Below are 15520 nucleotides of genomic sequence, written 5' to 3'. Positions count from 1 at the left end.
GTAATTAATTATCATTGCAAAGCGCACTACTGCAGCAGGAATTGGCAGAGTCATTATGAAGTGGGGTTTGATGGGTTATTACTACCCATTGGAACCCTGTTTCACCAATTATGGTTTTTGGTGACGCCACAGTGATGGTCGGCCTCAATCGATTATTTTGTGGTTTTCCAGCTTCTTGGAGTGAAATAGTTTTAAGGGGATTGTCAGTAATTTTGTTGTAAATATTTAAAAGCGTGCACGCGAAGAAAGAAAAAGAAAGCATTGAAATTGAAGAGATTAAATGTCTTTATAAATCGCAAACAAACAACATTAACGACCATTACAGTGCAAAAAGGCCTTTTCCTGCAACCGCCATCGTTCTAACAACTCTCTTCAGAGCGGTCGAACAAAACTTACAGCTCCCCCGCTCTCTAATTGTAATTTATTTAAATCCATCCCCCTCACCTCCAAGTAGACTTTCAACTAGTGAACGCAACCACTTAAGCGATGTTCCAGAACATTCCTATTCGCTAATGATGTCTTCTGAATCTAAGTTTGAGTGCTGAGAAAACACTCCTGGACGAAGATTTCGTGGAAAAGATACAAAATGAAGGTAATTATCATGCTCCGGCCTCTCGTAATATTCACCATTAAAGGAGGGGAAACGTTAATTTGATTATATACAGAGAAGAAACTTAAGGGGAGAAAAAATTATTGTTTTCGAGTTTGTTTCCGTTCCAAAGGACTTTTTTTTGTTTGTTTCCAATTGTTTGAGCATCAAAGTAGAATTACATAAGAGCTCTGGAAAATGTTACTTCTTGGCTGTTTTTGGCTCGAATCCAAGCAACGAAGTAAATATTATAAGGGAAGAGTGGGAGGGAAGCAGAGAAGAAACCAAACGGTCGAATGTTCTGGAATGATCGGGAAGGGCATTTTGGAAATTCTCTTTTCGTTTTCTTTGGCTTTCCACTCTTAAGGAGGAAGAAGGTGAGTGAATGCAGTTTGGAAAGAGAATGAGGAGGAAAGACAATTCCAATTGCTTTCTTTCCTCCCGAAATGTCAAAACCTTTTCCTTTGACTGAACGTGTCTTTTTTTTCCCTCTTCTTTACTTTCTTCAGAGAGTCTCCAAATCCCCAGGAGTCTCAGAGAGACTTCGAGAGAGAGATGCGGGGGCTCTCTCTCTCTCTCTCTCTCTCAATCGATATCTGTTGAATGGTTCGTGGAATGTACGAGTACATTTCAGCATATCCACATAAAACTACTGCTCACCAATTACGCTAAGGGTTGAAGGTGCGCTAACACTGATTCCTGCTGCATAAACGCATGGACAGTGGTTTTTCAAAGTTTGCGTTGCAGTTCTCAGGGGCATCACCAAACTTCGTAAAGGGCTTCGCGCAAAGCCTAGCAATCGGTGCGAATCAGACTTTATCAGTATGAAACACACAGGTGTATGACTATTATGGTATGAAGCACACAGGTATATGACTATTAGTGAAAAGGAACCACTAGTGCACGTTTCTGTGCAGGGCCGTAGCAAGTATTTTGGCCGCCCCTACAACTTGAAAATTCGATAATTTTATAACAGTGTTCTTTGTTACCACCTGAAACTGCCGCCCGGGGTGGGTTCTCGCAAGAGTTAAAAACTTATATGTGAATATTAGGGCAAGATAACCGCAAATGGTTACTATTGTAAGTCCCTCGTATTAGCAACTACTTTAAAATATGTAAGACAGACGACGGAACTATGGGTATGTGAATGCGGCAGTACTAGAACATGAAATTTGTCATAACTCTGACAGCATAAATATGTTAGGGCCACACAAATACTCAGACACACATTCCTACATTTAATGCATTCGTTAGAAATTCCCTAGAAGAATCTGTACTAGGTGCAAGTACGATTAAATAGTAGTAGCGTAAGGGACTTCCTCCGAACAAATCATCGCTGAAGTGAGGGACATATGAGTGTATATCTATTGGAAAAGGGGTCAACGGTGAACGATTGCTAGGGTAAGGGACAAGTGGGTATATGAATACTACGGCAAGGAAGTCAAAATAGCTTCTAAAATAGCGGCAGTTAGCACCGCCTCTCTAACGCTCCTATTAAAGTGTGTCTACATACGCTCTCACATGCCCTAACCCTTGTTTCGGGGTTTTGCTCTGCAAATTCGCTGTCCCTCTTTTTTCTTCTTCTCCCCTCTCCCTCTTCCCACCCCACGTAAAACTGGTTCCGACCGCAGTTCTATACAAAATCAAAGAGACGCAACGCAAGTCCTTTTGTCGAATCTATCGTCGGCGGGTCCTCTCAAGTTTGGCGTTCGTCTAGTGCACCCTGCTTAGCTCGAGATAAAATACTTTTGTGACAACCGTACACATAGATGGGAAGTCCCGGCGAACCACTCAAGAACAACGCATATCGCGTGCATGTAGACGCATCATTTAAAGCACTAACTAGATGATATCACGTTCCTGTAAACTTTCTTTTCAAATGATGATCGCCTATGCGACTTCTAGGAAATGCATACAGATATACTGAATTCAGAATATGTAGCCACCGTAAGAGTGACTTTTGAACGTGACTCTAGTGGACAACGCAGATGTGTGGAAGGATGCGCAGTGCACGCCGAGAGCCCTACAAAGACCATCTCGAATTGCAGTGCCGCTCTGACAACTTGGTAGAGAAAGCCATCCCCTTCTGAATGCAATGCATATTATTTTTGATTCCCAATCTTAAATTATGATAACTTTTCCGAAAGAGGGTATTTGTTTTCCACAGTGTAGTCAATTATCTTTTCCGTAACAAGCTTTAGTGGAAGAGTAAAGTTTACAAGCTTATGATATTTTCAGAGAGTCTACCATAGGCCGCTAGAATCTTATACGTGATGCGCCGGTTTTGCATTTCATATTATACACTTGAATATCGTGAGATTGCTGGAGACAAATTTCCCGCCAATTAATTTCTTTGCAGAAATTTGATAAGAGTTATATTGAATGTTAAAAAAAAATACTAATGAATTTTATATCTTCTGCTTTGAGCATACCATATTAATGAACAATATTCCACGGTCGTATAAATACTGAAAACGCTTGCATGAATGTAGTGGGGGGGGGGGGGGAGGAATCACATTTCTGAGAGGCTTTGCGTAGGACGTAAGAAGCGAGTCTCTCTTTACTCACTAATATTGAAACTACATGTAAAACTGTTCTTTCCCGCGTCTGAAGACACAGAGCTAAATCTTGCCTGCCACAACGTCTCTATAACTATTTCACCAAAACTATATAACTGCCATTAATGCGATTGGGTGGAAATGAAAGCGCTGTTTATCGGACGTTGCCTCAAGCTCATTAGGGAAAATATGTTATCTATATGCTCCCTCGAGTTGGAACCTGGGACCGTGACAGCAATTTTCACGGTGGTAGGCGAGCATCTTACCACCACGTCACTCTGGCGCTGTCTCTATAACTGGAATGTAGTCCTTGTATATACGTCTTGCAATATCAGCCAATAAAATTGCTACGATGTATCATGCACTTTGGGGGACATCGGATGAATTCAAGCTGCTCAGTGGATGGTGAGGAACTCCAAGAATTCACTTTCTACATCGACTTGGGAATCACCGTATGCAGTACTTCATCAGCAAATTGCACTAGTGAAATAGGGGGGAAGAGAATAAAAAAATCTGTAAATAAAAGAAACACGAGTGGACCCAACACTTCGCCTTGCACCACACCACTGAACACGTCTTTCTTCTCAGCGAGGCAATCTTCAATACGAACCTGAAATGTTCTTGAGAGCAGTATACGACATACATTTTTAGGTACACCTAGGTCCATTACCTATCTGATCAAAAGAAAACGGCCTATTTTATCGAACGCTTTGTGAAAATCGATGTTCAGAAAACCAATTTCAGTTTTTTTCTTCAATGGATTGCGTCCAATAGACATTATGTAATAGTAGATGTCTTAAGAGTGATCGACAAATAATGAATGAATTTATCTTAGTGAAATATATTCGTTGTTACCCATGTTTTCTATTTTTGTTTCTGATTTTCGGCGTAAATATTTTTTAATGTTTTTTTAGGTGAAAAATTACGTTTGGTGTGTTTTAAATTGCTTAACAGTTTCTCTATACATTTTGCTTTTACGAAAAAGATTTTATAAGGTACTAGCTATAATACCCGGGGCTGTCCGGGTTTTCTTCAATTACTGGGAGGATTGAGAAAGTGACAAAAACCATTATAAAGAATGAACTATTATACTGGCAGCATTAAAGAAGGCCGCTGTGGTGGTCGAGTGGTGATAAAGACGGACTCGCATCGCGGGGATCCGGGTTCGAACCCCACCGTCACCGCAGTGGTAGTCGGCTGAAGTTGGTTTCCTGTGGTTCCCAACTTCGAGGCACAAATGCGAGCCGATCTCCCCATTAAAAAGTCTCGCCACAGAGAGCAACACGCCTACAACGATAAATTATTCAATCATTACAGTTCACTCACAGTTAGAAAAACTGGTGGCAGATGGCAGCACGACACATAACAAGCATTACACAGAAACAAGCTTCACGTCAGGTTTCACTACACGTACACACACACATTCCCGCATGTACCAATTCGTTAGAGGTTCCGCAGAGGAATATGGACGAGGTGCATGTGTGATTTAGTAGTAGTGAACAGTAAAGAAGTGACAAATCATTGTAAAGGCATATACATGTCTGGAACGCATTGAAAGGGAATCACGGTAACCAAAGTAAACATTCCGGAAGTGGTTATTGAGCACGAGAAACCATTACCTTACAGTTTTTCGCCTTTTTCGGGCATTTTCCTAGCTCTGACAAACTTTTAAAGTAGCCTATCGTTCAAGTCGGGTCCCATTTGGTATATATGTAAAATTTGGCGAAGATGGATCTAAACATTGCAGATCTGTGTAGAGAACACACAAAGCGTATTCTCGCATGAAAAAGAAAAGAGATCGAAACTGTAAGTGTTCGTGTAAAAATTCATTTTCTCATTTTGCATTTTTGTTTCCTGTTACAGCAACCCTGGTGATAATGATCAGCGCCATGCCAGCAGTGGCCGTGCGGCGGGAGCGGAAGAAGCAGCAGCGAGCCGCGGCAGCCAAGCGAGCCAACAGTCTTTCTTCCTTGGGAACCAATTCGACCCGATCCACATCCCTCTCTTCCAATAACTCGACCCCGTCCACGCCTCTCGGCCTCAACCATCCTTACTATAATTATTACGCCAGTAGGACGGCCAGCAGAGCGCCTTCCCCCGCCACGGTCAGCCTAAACCTCCCACAAGGTCAGCAGGGATCAAGCGGTCCGAAGAAATCCAGTTCAAATCCCAGCGTGAGCACCATCACCAGTGCCGCAACAACATATGTCAGCGCCCTCCACAGGGTCAGGTGGGTTATACGCTTCTTTTCTCTCTGCAGCTCCTTACATGATAATAGTGATTCTGAATTCCAAGATATATCTTGGAATTCAGAATCACTATTTAATTTTTCTAGAGTCATTTCCCAAATAAACCTTTCTTCCAACACAGGGAAAGACAACTGGACACCCAGAGAGAGCGTGCTCGATTCATCCTCTACACTGGTTCAGTCCTCCTGGCTTCCGGCCTGGCACTAATCTTCATCGGCCTGGCGATATCTGTGGCTTCTGCTCAGACGATCGGTCTGCTCTTCGTTGGTTCCGGGTCCATACTCTGCCTGGCTCGATACTTCTGCTTCGATCCGGGCCAGATACCACTAGTCAAGAAAGCCAGGACCGTCTCCGGACAGTCGATTTACAACTGCGGACAGTCCCTGCCCAGCACAGCCACGACACCGGGCACGGACGACTCGTCGACAGCCTCCTCGTATTACTTCTCAGCGGTGCCTCTACACCACCACCGCGTGCCCCTGTCGCCAAGCCAGGACGCACTCGTCTCTACACCCACGAGCAGTACTGCGAGTGCTGTGGCACCGCCTATATCACCCCCATCTACTTCGAATACCACCGCCGTCGCCGTGACTGCCCCTGTGCCTCAACCACCGCCGCCGACGACGCTGTCGCACGGGGGCTCGCTGCACAGGGACCACCGCCACAGCATCCACAGTAACGCATCGAGCATCCTGACACCGATGAGCCTTAACAGCATTCCCGAAATGCAAGTCTTGATCACCGATGACAGCCAAAGGTACTAAAGGAAAGAAGAGTAAAGCTACGGTGTAAAAGCGTATGTTCATTGCTTTGCTTTTCCAGCTCGGAGTGAATTCGAGTTGGGAAACACGGAAGTTGAAAAGTGCGAGGAGTTTCTACCGTTCACCCAGTCACTCTTCGAAAGTGAACTGACTCGCGCGTGAGACCGAGAATACGCACAAATGTCGATGCTCACCCCGAATATCCCGACATATGTACACAGATATCCCCGTCTGAAAAAAATTCAGTGATTACCCTTCAAATCTCTAGAGAGATATTTGAAGGATAACATTCAATAAAACACCTAAGATAAGTCGCTCTAAGAAGAGCTCCTGGTAAGTATTCATTGAACACGTAAGAGTGAGTAAAAATCTTGACGTTAACTTGAATTTCTGTTGAACACGCCTGGGGTAAATTAAATCATGATCTCAGAAGGAATTCTGGTTAGCAATCTTTGAACACAGTATATCTAGGATGAGTCGTGATCACTGAAGAAAATTCTGGTTAACATTCATTAACACGCTTATGATGAGTCGAAATCTCTGAAGGTATTCTGGTTAACATTCGTGTTGATCACATGTAGGATGACTTGTGATCTCAGAAGGTTTTAATTTGTGTGTCAATTTGTGTGTGTGTGATCACGTGTAGGATGAATCAAAAGCACATAAGGCGTTTTCGTTAGCATCGCTGAACACGCCCAGGATGAATCATGATCTCTAAAGGCCCGTTTACATGGGAAATGGAAAAAGTGCTTCAAGGATTTTCACCAAAACCCCTATACAGGGACCGGCACTTTAATCCCACTTTAGAGAAGTTGTCAGAGGTTCATCCCCAACAAAGAAGGGGCAATTCTTGCTTCCCATTTCCTTCCCTACGAGGGAAAAAAAGTCGTCAAGCGAGTATTAGCGCTCCCAATACTACCGCAATATTGCACATGTAAACGGGACTTGAAGGGATTCTGGTTAAAATTCGTTGATCACATATGGAATGAATTGTGATCTCCCGTTGACATTTGTTGAACACTCTTATGGTGGGTCGAGATCTCAGAAGGAATTATAGTTAAAAATTCATTTGATCACGTGTAGGATGAATCAAGATTTCATGAGGGATTTTCATTAGCATCGCCGAACACGCCCATGATGATTCATGATCTCCAAAGGGATTCTGGTTAACATTCGTTGATCACATGTAGGATTCGTCGTGATCTCGAAAGGGGGGAGCTGACATTGTTTGGATATTTATGACGGATCGAGATCTCAGAAGGAATTATGGTTATCATCTATTGATCAGATATGAGATGAGTCGTGAGGGATTCCAATTATCATCCGTTTAACGCGCCTTGGATGAGTTGTGGGGAGGATTGCGGTTAACATTAGTTCAACACGCCTACGCGACGGGTCGAGATCTCAGAAGGGATCCTATTTAACATTCATTTGATGGAGGAGTCGAAGTCTGAAGGATTTCTGTATCACTTTCATTCGATCGCATTGAGTCAAGATCTAAGAAGGGAATCTAGTTAGTATGATTGAACACTTCTAGGACGAGTCGTGAGCTTTGAAGGGATAAAATCATTTAGGTAACAGCAACAACTGATCCTGGTAATATCAACAGTTGAGATAAATAACGATTAAAAAAATTAGTCTTTTTTTCAGTTAACATATGATTAGTCAATCATTAAGTGTTACGTCAAAGAATTGTCCGTTTGATTAGAAAAAAGCATCGTGATTCGTGAAGTATTCTTTTTTACGCCATTGCCAATCACTAATTTCTTTTAAACGCGTTTCAAATCACTTGCACTGCGCACGCGCATATCTCGAATCATTTGCTTGATGCGTTTCACAAGCGAAATCTAGCAGCAGACGACCGCCCTTTGCTAAACGCAAGCGATATTTCCCGCATGCGCTTGGTAGCATCATAATAACAGTACCTAGTTTACATAACTTCCTTTTTAAAACAAAACCTCACAGTGAATGGCAATGACGCAACTCTCATAATAGTTTCGCGTGCATTTTCGAAATACGTGTGACTATTTTTCTTTTTATTCTGCTGAAGAAAAACCACCAGGAAATATTACAAGAATTTACATTTTTCAAATAATAATTGCCAATATCAAGAAATTTACGGGTCTACAGCAAAAAAACTAATGGTTTTCTCTTCACTTATCATCTAAATTGCAGCTTCTCAAAGCTACGATACGATCTTCCTCCAGAAAGTTCTAAATGGCATTGAGTAGTGATTGATTATCCGTCATAATTTTCCTGGTGTATCTTCGAAGGAAAATGAAATATGATGTAGGGTGAACGGAGAAACGTCTACACTTTTCAACCCGGTTCAATGGCGGTCTCGCATGCAGCGTCATCTGTTCGGTGACGTTGTTTGTTGGATTCGGGTCTGACACGGTTAGGAAATGAGCGCGGAGCGATTAAAAAAAACAACAATATATCGGACTTGAAATTCGGATATATCTAGATAACGTCACAGATATCGGAAAAAAAGAATGTATCGAAGATACGAAAAAATATATATTGTAATTTAAAATTTTGATTTTTATGCCCATCATTCTTTTTCTTGAAGAAAAGCAGGTTTTGGCAGTAGTGGTTCGAGGCTAATGGAAGTTGAAAATCGACCTACAATAAAACAGGCAGATTTTATGGAATCAATTGATCACGTAATGCAGTGGTTTTCAAACTTTTGGTGACCATGGCGCGCTCTTGCCCTCAACAGTCATATGCTTGCGACCACGGTTCGAATTTACTCGAATTCAATGCATCCAATCATTTTTGGAAGGTACCCAATCATATGTTTACAGTTCCCTTACCTTAATTCGATATACGCAATCATAGGCTTACGGTTCTGTTGCGGGAATTCACTGTACGCAATGCTTATGGTTCCCTTACCCGAATCGGATCTACCCAGTCAATTTTTAGGAAGTACGCAATCACATGTTTACAGTTCCCTTTTCTTAATTCGCTGTACGCAATCATATGCTAATGGTTCTCTTACCCGAATTTGATGTATCCAATCATTTCTGAGGGTGGTACGGAATCATATGTTTACGGTTCCCTTGTCCTAAACGATCGATGCTTATGGTTCCTTTGGGGAATTCGATACAGCTAACCATTTTTTCGGCGCAAGCAAGCATAGCCTATGCTTTGCAGTTTCCTTGCCCTAATTCGATTTACGCAATTGTATACTTACAATTCCCTTGCCCTAATTCGATTTACGAAATTGTATGCTTACAGTTCCCTTGCCCTAATTCGATTTACGCAATTGTATCCTTACGATTTCCTTGCCGGACTTCTATGTATGAGATCATATGCTTAGGATACGGTTCCCTTACCCGAATTCGATGTACCCAATCATTTTTTGGGAGGTACGCAATCATATGCTTACAGTTCCTTGCCTTAATTCAATATAAGCAATCATATGCTTAAGTCCTTGTCTTAAACGATTACACTAGTATGCTTACGATTTACTTTTCCTGAATGACCATATTCTTACCGTTCCGTAGACCCATCATATCCCAGCGATTAGATACCCACGAAACCCTAAGAGACACTTTGAGAACCACTGACGTAGCGTGTTCATCGAAATCCATGATGGAAGCGTCACTCAAGAACCAAAGATTCTATTCGAAGAAGAGCCTTATATGTAATATTCGATGTACCTAAACGTCTTCTATGGGTACGCAACCATTTGTGGCCTTGTTCCGTTATCTGTGACGCCATCCAGAGCTATCGGTAAAAATGTATTGAACAATTTGTCACCATTTTTTCTAGAATTCTGAATCGCTCCGTGTTTTCCAAATAACGCCGAAAGTGCTCTGTGGGTGTGTGCGAACATATACGAAATATTATCTTTGGTTGAAAGGTAAAAATATACATGCATACAAGTACATGAAAGGGTGTTGGAGGGAGACTTTGAAACAATTGGAAAAATGAAGAAGAAATGCTTCCAAATGCTCACCAGAACGTGAATCAAATCAAATTGTCATTATTACCACGTTGCGATTAAAATATATATATATATAATGTACATGGATTAAGAAGTTTTTTAAAATATTGACCTGGAATATAACTATATTAATATTGAAGCAATAATGTTGGTTGTTAAACGTCATTATTCCTCTCGCAGCTAATTAATTATGCTTTGCATTTTTCCATCGATAGCAGTAATTGGTTGTGTCTTATATTTGTAGATGGCGGATGGCTTCGTTCATTTTTAAATCGAAATGTAGTATTTTTCTATATTTGAGTGCTTATTTTTTTGGTATAGCGCACAGAGTTAGTACATACAATATATTTATCGTATTCAATTAGCGTTATGGATGGACCGAACTATCCCAAGTTTTGTTTAATCGTAATACTTTACTGTGCTATATATGCTATGCATCCTGTTCATGAAAAATTGGCTTTTATCCGTAGCTAAATGGACACTTTTGGGTATTAAGTGTAATAAGATGAAAACGACTGAAGAAACTCTTTTCGTAAAATATGAAACTAAGTCTTCCGAACTCATCAATGTTTGCAGAAAACGCGTTTAAGAGAAGAAATATTTTATGTTTAAAACACTGATAGGAGATGACATTAGATTTGAATGATATATGCACGTGTGAATACACACACACACCTTCTGTTTGATTCGGAAATTCTTAATTCGTTAAAACAAACAAAGGTCTTCAACCTTTTCCTAGTCGTGAGTACTGCCTGTGCCCATCATTAAAACAAGAGCATCCTTACGGCAAGTTTGACATACGAATACATGATGAAAAATTGATTTTTTTAATGCTTGACCCCAAAGCAGAACATACCGCAGAACAACCTTGAAGAATTTTAAATAAAATGTGGAAAACAAACACTATTATAGGAATTTTTACTGCAGAGCATTTCCAGTCAGCCGAGGGCTCGTTGCAGAACAATGCAATACATTCTGCTTTGGGGACTGATCCCCGAAGCAGAAAGTCCACCACCTATTGACAACTCTAGGAGAATGGAGTACGTGCTCCCATCTTTTAATGTGCACCGCCAATTTTCAATAAAAATTTACATCAATGAATCGATTGACATCTTTTTTCATTCTGGCTACGTCCCATACTTTCCTGCACGAAATATGGTCTGCAGAGATTGATCTTCTCATCGATAAGAATACATCGATTCCTCGCTGCAGCGTTGTGCAGGTTGAGCATTGTTAGAACGCGCATGCGCGTGATTGGCACGTGCTTTTCTGGTGACTATTGGTTGGCGCCAACATATTTCCTGGTGACGTTTAATATATAATGGATATATTTAATTCTACAAAGGTTTCACATCCACAAGTGGTACAGTGGGTAGAACATGAGGCGCACATAGTGGAGGTCACAAACTCGGCTGATGTTTTCTTTCCTCATTACCATCTTCGTTTTTTAATGTGTGTGTGATCTTAATTTTATTTTTTAAATTTTTTTTATTTTAAATTTAATTTTTTTAAACCGTAGGACAGGTTAAATGTGACTCATATTTACATCACGAATCGCCACGTACATTCCGGTTGTGGTGAAAACAGAGTTGATATTTTCATTTAGGGCGCAGGGGGCCCCCTTTCACGGCCGGAGGAGCGAAGCGACGGCCGAGCACGAACGCTACAGGTTTATTTACTGATAAAGTAGTAGAAAATAGCGAACTGTAAGCGTTATACACAACCAGAAAAAACTCGCGCCTGCGCGTTCTGACAATGCTCACCCTGCACAACGCTGCAGTGAGACCCGTTACATTGATCTTCATCACGTGCATATATTATAAAATCTGTATCGACATTCCTTCTTATCGAAAATAATTCTCATTCCATCAAACAACAATGAAAGCGTTTCACAAACATAGCAATAAAAACAACACTACTAAAATCCGAAATTCTCCGCTTATAACGTCTTCTAAACCGCTTTCAACTAACCAATCGCCATTTCCGACACGTCTAAAAAAATTGTTCTGGTGACAGTCATTTGCATGGGAAAATATAACGTGAAAAGAACCGATTCTGTGCGTCATATACTTATAAACACGTGATTATGTTGGCGCTGTTTATGCATTTCGAGTCTTATATACTGTACCAATCAATGCCAACGACACCCGATTCTCGCCAAATAACAAAATATCCCATGTAATAAATTGTATGTGTGTGCGTTTTTTGACTTGCAATACTTACAACAACAAAAAAGTAATAATGGACAGTGGTTATACAAATTAAATTGTAAAAACGAAATATGTGAGTGACGTCGTCGATATATGTTAGTGTTTTATTTTAATATATATGTTATCGGACGATGTTTTTTGGTGTGTTTTGTTTGAGGAGAGGAAGCGTAATTTGTACATAGAAGTACCACGTCGACGTGCTAACAGACGAAAGTATTATACATGTCATGTGTATGTGTAATAGCACAAGTTTCTTTTTCGATTGCTTTTTTCATAGTTAATTTTCGTTTCGTATAGCAATGAGAAGTGATGTTAATGACTATTTTAATTAGGCCTTAGATTAGCTGTTATATATACATATAGTAAGAGTTTTTTTAAGCAGATTGGATGTTCGTCCTCATACATACACGCAGACGGAAGTGTCTTACTTACATAGGTCTTTTTAAATTCTATACAAATTCGTAACGAAAACGTTAACACAAGGATATAAAATTCAACCACTTATTTTGTAATTTTGCTCCTTGATTTAAATGTTTGGCGATATTTGAAGAAATTTGTGCGTTTTTTGGCATCATTGGTGCGTGTTTAGAGGATAAACAATGACTGCAATTCCAAACGACTTTTCTATGGGAAGCTTGAGAGATTACCGCGACCCGCTCCAAGGGGGGGGGGGGGGTAGACGTCCTGCCCAGTCGAGAGGAGGGGCTCAACCCAACTCAAAAACACGCCTAGCGTTAGAATAATATCTTAAACCTTGTTTCGCGTAACCCCATGCCCTCTTGTGGTCTGTCAAGAGCTTCTGACCTCTGGCCTTGTTCCACTCGCAATAGTTGTTGCACCTCACCTGACCCCGAACATTCTCGTTCTTTGTGCCCTTCCTCTCCGCAATTTCTGCAGATCTTTTTCTGTGCGTACCTCCTGGCCAGGTGGCCGTACCGTCAATAGCGGAAGCACTGTAGTGGTTTTAGGTATATCCTGACAGCTCTCCTGGATACGAGGTTTCCAAAAGTTCCAGGATCAAACTCAATCACCCAGTTCACACCCTTCCTAGAGGGGAACTTGGTCACAATTTTTGCCTTCGTCACTTCATTGGTCGAGTTACCAATGACACCTTCCAGCACCTTTTCTTCTTCGATGTCTCTAGAGACGTCGAAGATTATGACCCTTGGGTCATTCCTATGAGGTTCTTCAATCTTGAACTTTCGGCCTAGTTCCCACTCCGCCCCAAAATATATTTTGAGTATTTCTGCTTTCTCTTTCTCCTGAACCTCAACCAGGACAGCTCCTCTTCTAAGTCTCCTAAAAGTCTAAGACCTTGACTCTTGTTCTAGCCGGGTTATACTCCTTGTGTAGAAGTTTCGAAGCACTACCACCCTCTTTTACCTTCTCGAATCGCAGGATCTTCCTGGATCATTGTTTTTTTTCCTGGGGTTGCCCAGTACCCCGTTTCGCCACCGTGGTGAAAGTCTGTCTCTTTCGGTGTTGACACCACCAAAGCAAGGATTTCCCTAGTCTCTCTGAATGTTTCGCTACTTTCTTCAATTTTTGAAGTATATCCTCCACCGTTGGCTGACCCGAGGGTCACCCGGCACCGAACTACAAGGAGGGGTGGGGGGGTAGGTTGCCTACTTTGTTACCAGTTAGAGTATCTTTTGTTTTAAGATTGAAAGCCTTCATTTGAAAATCTTTCCTCTAATTAACGCTTCTAAAACTTTTTCAACTTTAGATTTCGGATAACATGGCTCTCGGCGCCTAAGGGGGGGAAAAGGTCTAACTTCGGTGGCTTCAGTCCCGTCAAACAGTTTCCGCTCCTCATTTGGGGGCAATGGATAAAATTGCTGATAAAGCCTGGTATGTAATCGGTTAAAAAAGGCGCGCAAATCACAGTGTTTCTTTCCGATAAAAGGCATCACAATTCTCGAGAGCACAAAACGTACCAACAAAAGATATCGCCATGCACGGGATTCATGTTTTAAGCATACACAGTGTTTATTACTTAAACTTTCCTGAATTGATGTGATTTTATGTTGCACAATCTATAACTACTGTACTTATTAGCACAGATTTCGGTGATAAAAATGAAAACATTTTTGTTTAATTGGAAAAACAGCACACGTCTTTAAGGAGCTGTACTTTGTTTCACGCACTAATCAATCTATTGTTACATGAAGAACGATTATCTATTGTTAGATTTGGAATCTATTAAATTTGTGTTATATTTGCAAGATGGAAAGTTTTTCGCTGTTGGTGTTTAAGCAATGTTGGCTTGTTGCCAAAATAATTTTTTTTTCTTTCGTCTTCAGTGTTATATGATAATAATAACACCTTTTTTCTAGATTTCTAGAGAGTTTTAGAGCCGAGGAGAGAGAGAGAGAGCATTTTATAGATTTATTTCTTTATCGTGAAATGGATGAATATATAATATTACTTATCAAGAATCATGTGAGTACATAAGATTGTGACGGGATGGATATGTTTACGATTACGAGAGATGTTATATTATATACATAGTTGCGATGAGATAATTACAAAATATGGCGGTACTATACGATGGACTGTTGAAAAGGATGATGATGTTCTGTGTTCGTTCTCAAATAATTACGACTGTTACATTATAGGGAAAAAATAAACTTCTGTTTTTTTTTTCTTTTTATACCAGCTATGTCATACGTATTCATTCAATGACTTATTACGTCGAGAACAATTAGTTTTAGTATATTACTAGGTATAATACCCGACGCTGCCCGGGTTTTCTTCAATGACTAGGAGGATTGAAAAAGTGACAAACCATACAAACTATTATAGTTGGTTCCATTCAAGTGACAAACCATTGTAAAGGCATATACATATCTGAAACGCATTGATTGAGAACCACGGTAACCAAAGTAAGCATTCAAAAAGTTATTGTCGTTGAGGCTCAGAAACCATCGTTGCCCAATCGTCCGTCTTAGAGGTATGGTTCTAATTAAAAAATAATTATATTAATAATCGGAAAACGTTCAGAAATCACCCTGTACCAGATTTGAGAATGAAAATACGGTGACACACTGTACGTTCGCTCTCAAAACTTGTACAGGGTAATTTTTGAACGCCTTTTTCAGCATTTTTTAGATTAGAATCGCACCTGTACGACTGACGGTTGATGAGATAAAGGCCGCATTAGCATTTACAGGACATACTGTATGTAAAATGTATGAAGGC

The 15520-nt window shown here is 40.7% G+C and overlaps 1 protein-coding gene across 1 annotated transcript in view; it reads left to right on the top strand.

Moving 5' to 3' along the window:
- LOC149070744 (uncharacterized) overlaps nucleotides 1-14972 on the top strand; it is a 78966-nt gene extending 63994 nt beyond the window's left edge. The window contains exons 2-3 of the mRNA XM_089248532.1: nucleotides 5011-5377; nucleotides 5518-14972. Of these exons, the coding sequence (XP_089104658.1) occupies nucleotides 5025-5377; nucleotides 5518-6160 (996 nt within the window). The 5' untranslated portion in view covers nucleotides 5011-5024 and the 3' untranslated portion in view covers nucleotides 6161-14972. The remainder of the gene's footprint in view (nucleotides 1-5010; nucleotides 5378-5517) is intronic.
- The last annotated feature ends 548 nt before the right edge of the window (nucleotides 14973-15520 follow it).

The sequence above is a fragment of the Pholcus phalangioides genome, unplaced genomic scaffold, assembly GCF_987345545.1.
Source record: "Pholcus phalangioides strain wild (caught in Gottingen) unplaced genomic scaffold, Ppha-v1.0 ptg000020l_1, whole genome shotgun sequence".
Lineage (NCBI taxonomy): Eukaryota > Metazoa > Arthropoda > Arachnida > Araneae > Pholcidae > Pholcus > Pholcus phalangioides.
This window is presented reverse-complemented; position numbering and strand designations above follow the sequence as displayed.